The sequence below is a fragment of the Adiantum capillus-veneris genome, chromosome 9 (genome assembly GCF_014529385.1).
Source record: "Adiantum capillus-veneris isolate H3 chromosome 9, ASM1452938v2, whole genome shotgun sequence".
NCBI lineage: Eukaryota > Viridiplantae > Streptophyta > Polypodiopsida > Polypodiales > Pteridaceae > Adiantum > Adiantum capillus-veneris.
The window spans coordinates 47207169-47215671 of record NC_140939.1 but is presented as its reverse complement, the minus strand read 5'-3'; the positions used below and the strand labels follow the sequence as shown (position 1 = coordinate 47215671).

General features: G+C 48.5%; 1 protein-coding gene across 1 annotated transcript; it reads right to left on the bottom strand.

The window, feature by feature from the left end:
* Positions 1-1098: 1098 nt before the first annotated feature.
* LOC147450450 (uncharacterized) lies at positions 1099-4194 on the bottom strand. Its single transcript, XM_086520721.1, has one exon. It carries the CDS (start codon positions 3058-3060, stop codon positions 1099-1101), a length of 1962 nt encoding a protein of 653 aa, XP_086376847.1. The 5' UTR covers positions 3061-4194.
* Between the last annotated feature and the right edge of the window lie 4309 nt (positions 4195-8503).

Genomic DNA, 8503 nt, shown 5'->3' with positions numbered 1-8503 from the left:
CATTACTTGTTTGATGTGCTCAAAAGCTCGTTGGGCTTCATCTGTCCACCTGAACGCTAGCGAACCCTTGGTGGTGTCTGTTATGGGAGCCATGATCTTCGAAAAGTCTTTGATGGACTTTCGGCAATACTGAGTGAAACCCACGAACTCGCGTACTTGCGTAACTGTTCAGGGGGCGGGCCAGTTCACCACGGCCTCAATCTTTTTAGGATCCACGTGGATTCCATCTGCAGTGACCAAGAAGCCCAAGAATTCCACTTCCTGTACTGCGAAGACGCATTTTTCCAATTTTTCATACCACTTGCATTCTCTGAGTCTGCGGAGCACCTGGCGCACATGCTCTACGTGCTCTTCAAAAGTTTTGCTGTAGATTAGCAGGTCATCCAGGTACACAATCAGGAATTCATCCAGCATGTCGCCGAAATCTGTATCCATTCCAACTGAGAAGGTAGCCACTCCTTTGGTGAGGCCAAAAGGAAGCACCAGCCATTCGTGAGCTCCATATCGTGACCTGAAAGCTGTCTTGTGCACATCTTCGTCCATGATCCGAATCTGGTGGTATCCGGATCGCAGATCGACTTTAGTGAAGTATTTTGCCCCTGCCAACCTGTCTGTTAGATCATCCATGTGCGGCAGAGGGTACCTGTTCCGGATGGTTATTTTATTCAGGGCTCTGTAGTCGACGCAGAGCCTGGATGAGCCGTCCTTCTTTGTGACAAAAAGCACCGGGGCCCCGTAAGGGGACTTGCTGGGCCTGATAAATCCTGCTTCAAGTAGTTCTCCCAGTTGCTTCTTCAGTTCTTGTAACTGTGTGGCATCCATTCGGTAGGGTGGACGGGCTGGCGGCGAATGGCCAGGCACTAGATCAATCTTGTGGTCCACCGCTCGTTTAGGTGGGAGCCCAGCTGGAAGTTGCGGCGGTACCACGTCCTTGAATTCGTCAATCACCTTGATGATGCGACTATCCCCGATAGTGCACTCTTCTTCTGAATCTGCTAGTGTTACTTTCATCACACAGCAGTGAACCTGGGCCCCTTGTTTGAGAGCCTTCTCTGCTTGCTTAGGCGAGATCCACATTGAGTCTGGGACTAGGTCATCCTAGCTAATTCGAGTCTTCCCTTTTTCCGCTTTCGTCGGCGTCGGTGTCTTAGTCTGAGTTGCATTCACCTGCCCCCGGGCTTGAGGTGGTACGTAAGGTTGTGGCTTAGGCGGAGCTTTTTCTTGAGTGGTCTTGCGGGCAAGAGGCGTGTCCATAGGCCGGATGATCAGGACAATCACCCCCTTACCATTCATATCCAGCATCAGTTGATTCATGCCCTTGGCATACAACCCCATCACATAGGAGTCATACCAGGCCAGGCCAAACATCATGTCGTAGGAATCCATGGGTACGACGATGAAGTCCACTTTGGCTCGCCATTCACCTACTTGGACCGCCACATCGTAAGCCATCGCGGTGTTCGAGTCTTCGCCTTGTACGAAGCCCACTGAGATGCTTCGTCCTCCTCCGGGCTTGTAGGTCTTTACCCCCAAGCGTTTGGCACATGAGGGTGAGATGAAGTTGTGACTCGCTCCCGAGTCCAGCATCGCCAATTGTGATTGCCCGTTGATTACCGTCTTGACATACATATTTGGGATCGGTTTGATACGAGCTGCCAGGCAGTGTAGGGAAGCTTTGATGGCTCCTACACGGACCCTCCCTTCGGTAGACTCTTTGTTTCCACTTTCAGACTCTTGCTCCGTGATTTCAGTGATCTGTACTTGTGACGATCCTGCCCTATCAACGTTGGTCTCATTGGCCCAAGCGGAGTGAGCCCAAGACTGAGAGCTAGCTTTGTGACAATCATTATCCCAGTGAGAACCCCCACAGTTACGGCATGGGCGGGAAGGATTCGCCCTCCAAGGCAGCGTCCGTTGAGGAGCCCCTCCAAGCTGGTTCACCGAGAAGTTCCTACTACTCGACGAGCCGCTGTAGCTACTTGGCGCATTATTGCGAAAGTTCCCGTACAGTCGGGGCTGGTTTGACAAGCTACCTGCATGTTCACTTCTTTGAGGCCCAGCTGAGGGCTGATTTTTGTTCGAGTTGGAAGGAATGTTCCCACTTCCCCCAGACTTCGTGTTGGTGGTCCCCTTTCGGCGTAAGTCGGAGTCCACTAGCCTCTCTGCCATGGCCAATGCTGCCATGTAGTCGACCGGATTCTGCTTTTCGATCTCCCTACGGGCCCAGTCTTTGAGCCCATAGAGGAAACCATGGAGTCTCACTCTCTCCCAAGTCATCTGTTCCACTTTCAGCATGGACTGCCTGTATTTGGACACATACTCTTGCAGCTTGCTTTTGTCTTGGGTGATGGCCCTCCATTCGTCTAAGTGTCTGAAGTCTTCATTCTTTGGAACGAAGTAGTCCCGCATCTCAGCTTTGAGGCGGGTCCATGACATGTAGGGATTTTTCCTCTCTTCTAGGAGGAACCAACTGTAAGCATCCTCTGCTAAGAAATGAGACACCACGGATGTCCATAAGTGTTCTTCCATTTTGCTTGTGCGGTAGAAACTCTCTGTGTCGCGGATCCATTTCTCCAGTATCATTGAATCCCGTTGGCCCGAGTAGGGAGTGGGCTTGATAGGCTTGAAACTCCCCATCCCATCACTCCCACTCGCGGGAGCTCCCGGCGTGCTTGCCGGTCCTTTTCCTTTGTCTGCTGTGGCATTCTGAGCATTCAGCAGACTTACCTGTACGAGTTGTTGGACCAGCGCGGCTTGAGACTCTAGTATAGCGTCCCACCTGTCCATTCTGTCATCACGGGGAGGGTCGTTCCTCTCCCCATGAAATGAGTCTCCATCGGCGTGACTCATCGTGTTGGGTGATGGAGGCGCGGACTCAAACTCTGGCCCGGCTTCGCTGATAGGGTCTAGGCGTTGTAGTCTCCCTTGCGAACGTATCCACCTGGAATACTCCCAAGAGTCAATTACACCGTCCGCTGCGATTTCTTCTAATCTTGCAGTGGGTAGGGGAGTGCTGCTGGAGTCACTTTTGGCGGGTCTTTGTCCCACTCTGTTAGGCATAGACCAGCTTTGAATTTCTAGCTCTGATACCAAGTGTTACGGGACCTTGGAGAGCGGCCCGTAAATGGGACTTAGGGGCCGCGCGCGTTCGCCGATCCTTCACCTGAACACAAGTTAGCCGACTTCACAACAAGTGGAGCAAGTATTTCAAAGGGACGCGCGAGACAAGATTTGTAGAAACAAGCCCGTGACGGGCGCTTTGTATTGATTCAAAAAGTTGATTACAAAAAGGGACGGAGGCCTCTCCAGCGCCTCTGAAGACTGGGTTGACCTAACTCCAACCTAGAATGGGTAGATGGTTTTATTGACGTGAGGACTGCCACCCCGGCTCCGGTTGAACAACCGGCCCCCTCTTAGCTACCCGGCAGGATGCGCACGGTTCACCAAGAGTGGAGTACTACTCCCATATAAGTCCTTTAATTCGGGGCGCTCAGGCATACCACCCAAGCCCCATGGCCTTGAGGTAGAAATCCCTCTCAAGTCATCACCGTCGGTCCTGTCGAGGAGCCGCGGTTCCAAAAACTGATCAAAATGCCGAAACGGCCCCGTGGGTGCGTCCCGGGCCGTTTTGGACCACGAGACCCCCGGGGACCCGGCCACGGCCCAAGCAGGGCTCTCACTTGCATAAAGTCTTTCGGGGGCTCCCGGAGTCGAGTTTTGTCCACGGGAGCGACGGGTCCACGAGTCGTCATTTTGGCCCGCGGGGAGTATGGCCGCGGAGAGGGGCAATTCACCAAACGGGGCCTCGGTCCCCCTCAAGTGCCGTCCACGGAGGGAAGTTAGGTTAGAAACAGGATCGTGGACCGCCGGGCCGCATGAGGGACAGCCCCATGTGGGGGCGCTAGGGGCAAGGAGGGACCAACGGCGCACGCGAAAAAGCTCCCTCTCACGAGGATCCCAACAAGTAGGCACACAGAAAAGACAAAGATGGACTTGTGCATGTTATGTAAGCTATGTCTGTCGGGGGGCGGCTCAAGCATGGAAATAGAGAGAGAGAGAGAGAGAGAGAGAGAGAGAGAGAGAGAGCGCACCTGTGTATTTTGACGAGCGCCTGATGCTCCAACTCGTTGATGAGGGAACCTGCGTAGCTTCTTTTGACGAGCGTCTGCTGCTTCAACTCGTTGACGAGGGAACCTGCGTAGCTTTGATGGCGTAGCTATTGATGGCCCGGATTTTGAGATGGTAGCTTTGAACCTGCATAGCTTTGATGGCGTAGCTATTGACGGCCCGGCTTTTGAGAGGGTAGCTTTTGATGGCTTTCGAGAGCGTAGCTTTTGACGGCGCTGAGAGCGTAGCTGGCCGGCTTTTGAGATGGTAGCTTTTGACGGCTTTTGAGAGCGTAGCTTTTGACGGCGCTTTGTAGCGCTGCGTTTTTATTTTTGGCGCTGCCCACGTGGCTGAATGACAGGACAGCGTTGCTGAATTGACCTCTACGTTAACGTAGTAACAAGGTACAGTAGATCAGAGAAAGTTAGCATGCAGGGTAGCGTCAAGTGGAGAAGGGCGGCACCTGTTGAGGGAGACGTGGACAGAGCCTTGAAGGAGTCTGTGGGCGTGCGCTGCTACAGCTGTTGCAACCACCGACGGCTCTCGTCACCCCTTTCCTCCCGTCTCTATGCCCCTACGTGAAGCAACGTGCACCTCTGTAGCGCAGAGGAGGTTTACGAGCAGGACACTGTCGGGGATTGGTGAGCAGGGTGGGCCGCCCATGATCAGGAGACCCTATTTGCAGTAGATACAATAAGGCAGCAGGAGGAAAGCAATAAAGAACGAGCAGGAGGAGAAAGGCCTGGAAAAGCACGCCGTTAGAGAGTGAGGAGGCTCTACTGTAGGTGACGGTCGTCGTCAAAAGACTTAAGGGAGCGTTGGTGGTTACCGGCATCGTGGTGAGCGGGCCTTCAAGGGTGGTATCAAAGGCATCACTAGCAAAAACTAGAGTGCTTCGTTAGCTGTGTTCGTATCGAATTAAGATTAAGTAAAATATCTAAAACTATATATGCCATTTGAACACTTCTCAAATGAGAAATAAATTTGCTTATTTGATGCTATTAATTTGTCTAAGATATTTATTAAATGGGAGGAGAGAATTCAAAATGGAGGAGAGAGAGAGAGAGAGAGAGAGAGAGAGCTCATCAAAGGTTGTTTGATTTTTTTATCCGAGGGGTGAAAGCATGTTAACCTGTCGCGCTTTTTGTGCTAGTTAGCAGGTTCAAGTTAGCACATCTTCGAAAAGTTGGGCATCCGGTAAATTTTTTACAAATAATATCAAAATTTGTCAGAGGTTGTACATTTGGATTCCTTGTTTCAACTGCTTTCTATTGATATATCATATGTCATAGATCTTGGAGATGTAGCTCAAGTTATTGTACTAGTTAGCATATGTCAAAATTGTGCTAGTTAGCATTGTCCGGAACATGAAAAAGCATGACAGGTTAACATGCTTTCACCCCGAGAGGAAATGAAGCACGGAGAGAGATTTCATCAAAGCATGTTAGATTTTTAATTTTACCTGAGAGTGTTTGAAATACCAATTGTCGTGGTTCAGAGGCGTTCTTTGCAAAAATGGGATACCGATCATAGTGCTTCAAAGGGGTACCTCGCAAAAAACCACAAGGAGGGTTAGAATTTTGTCAAGCTCAACGTGCATGACCATACAAGATGTCAATGTTATTAATTGTTTGTTGTTCCATTTTCATGTTTCAATAAAAAAACATGCAAGTCTTCTTACATGGGGGAGTTTGCACAATCCTCCCCAATTTTGGAAACGTGCCATTCCCACGGCAGCGTGCAGTTTTCAGTGCATTCATTAACTGCGTTCTTAGTGTCAAAAATCAAAATTTGATAATGCCGTGGGATTGAATGTCTCTCGTTGATGCAGTTCCTTGCATCAATGATGTTGGGCATCCTGCAAAGAGCCACGTGCCTTCAAGATGTATGCATAGGTGATTGCATCTGGAGAGAGGCCCTCACTTCGCATCATTGAAAAGAAATTAGAGCTTCTGGCCCTGCCCCCGTGGGACAAATCTGACAATTAATGCATTCCAAGAGTCCACACTCTAGATCACAGGAAGCATGATAATTTTTTGCAACAGCGCGTGACTAGTAATCTCATCATTAATTCTCTCACCCATGTCAACGTCTTTCATAAGACTACACACCTTCAATGTGCAAGCATAAGTGATTGCATTGGGACAATTGGAAAGAGGCCTTCTCATGCTTTTGTGAGCCTGCTTGATGTCTTTCACAAGTATTGCTTCTTCCCTAGAGTTGTTAGTGGATTTGTTGCCTTTCTGTGGACATTGTAAGTGCACCACATTTTCCATACATATAAAGAAAAGCCCTGCTAAGAACAACCTGTTTCTGAACAGCTTGTGACTGACTAGCACTCTCATCATAAATTCTCTACACTCATGTCAGCATATTACAAAGTCTTTCAAGGTGCTAGCATAGGTGCTTGCTTCCATAGATGATTGCATTGGAGAAAGGCCTTCTGCTTGCATATGTTTAGAACAGCCTTGAGGAGCTTCCTTGCCAACATCCTGCATCGATTTGAAGTGATTACCCATCTTGTAGCTTTTTTGTGAAGGTACCAATAAAGAACAAAGGAAGCCAATCTCCTGTTTTCATTGAAAGGCTGTTATTTTGACGATTTCTCAGTTTGCGATGGGAAAGACGTCAGAGGGCCGAAACTATAGTTTAGAGCAGGAATAGTTGAATAGCTGCACGTCTTGACAAGTCGACTGATGAAGGTCATAAAAAAGCGAGCAAGCATTTGCTGTTGGATGGTCGATGCCACGTGGATGAAGGATTCTTGCTTTGCATCCGCTGGAAACAACCTAGGGCTTTCTGGCCCTACTCTTGTTGCGCACATCTCGAATCAGCGCATTCCAAGAGATGACATTTCAGATAGGAAGCTCCTCAACCACATTTTATACATATCGACCAAGACAATACTGCCAAGCACAACATCTTTCTTCAATAGCCTCCGACTCAAAATATACTTCTGAGTGTTTGTGCCCATATGAGCATCTTGTGTAGAGACACATGCCTTCAAGGTCAGTGCAAAGGTAATTGCATATGGAGAGAGGCCTTCGATTCGCAATTGCTGACTTTCCAAACAGAACATTAGACACCACAACATTGTGGTGAAGAGAGAGGAGAGAGAATGTGGGGATGAGCCGCCGCTCGTAATAAGCACCAAAATTTATCCTAACATAGCAGCGAGGTCTCTTTATGACTGCTAATGTCGCTTTGATAAGAAAACCACGCGAAATTTTTGTACAAAGGAAGCATGCAGCAAGCCGGGCGCAATGCAAGGAAGCCAAGAAACTTGTAGTTGGCCATTACCCTGCAAGTATTGAGGAGAATAATGAAGATGCTGCAAACGACGTGGGCAGGCCATGGACTGCCAAGCGCTGGCTGCAACTAAAAAAGCGCGCACCCATTCAGGCTGCCGAGTGTTGCTTGCGATTAAAAAAGCGTGCGTTAGTTTGATCTGTCTGTGATTAATAAAGCGAGCATGAGCCGTTAGAAAAGCTCTTCCACGTGGGTTAACGAGATAACCCTGCAGGTATTAACGAGAATAATGAAGATGCTGCAAATGACGTGGGTAGGCCATGGACTGCCAAGCGCTCTCTGCGATTAAAAAAGCATGAAGGAGTGTTGCTTTTGATTAAAAAAGCATGCGCTGGTTTGATCTATCTGCAATTAACAAAGCCAGCATGAGCCGTTAGAAAAGCTGGTTTAACCAGAGGCCACGGATTTGAAATAGGCTCCTATGCTAACGAAGTAAAAAGACGGGGAACCGTCGGGGTTTTTTTTTTTTGGCGAGAAGAGAGCTGGCGGGTTTTAAGGTGAGAGTCGTCAAGCCTTGGTGTTTGCAGCGAAGACGACAAGAGAAAGATCCAATAAGGGCGGTATAGAACCCCAAAGGAGTCCAGTTTTGTAAACTAAGTCCATCTTGGTTATGAATTAACAAGTTGAAGTTCTTCAAATAACAGTTGTAAGCTTTCAAAGTGAATGAAACGCCTATTGTTTGGTGTCATTCATGTTTCTCTAACACTTTCCCTACAGCCAATAGCCCTGTGCTGATCCAGCTCACTAACCGCACTTGTTTTTCCCCGACATCTTTGGTGAATGTGACAACGAGCCGGGGTTGGACTTGGTAGCAGAATATGTCGACAGCATAGGAGGTAGCAATGCAACAAATGATGTAGCAATTGGCAGACTATATGCAACAGTAGCAGTAGGCTTCTCAACAGCAATACCAACTAAGTGACGTATTTGTTAAGCAAGGTATACAATAGCTAAAAAATTGTAAAGATTTGAAGGTTGTGATATTTCAAAATTTTGTACTATTTATGAACAATCTATGGAGGATTATGGAGTTAATGATCATGACTCGGTGGAGATTAGGGCTCAAACTGAAGAAATTTGGGTAACC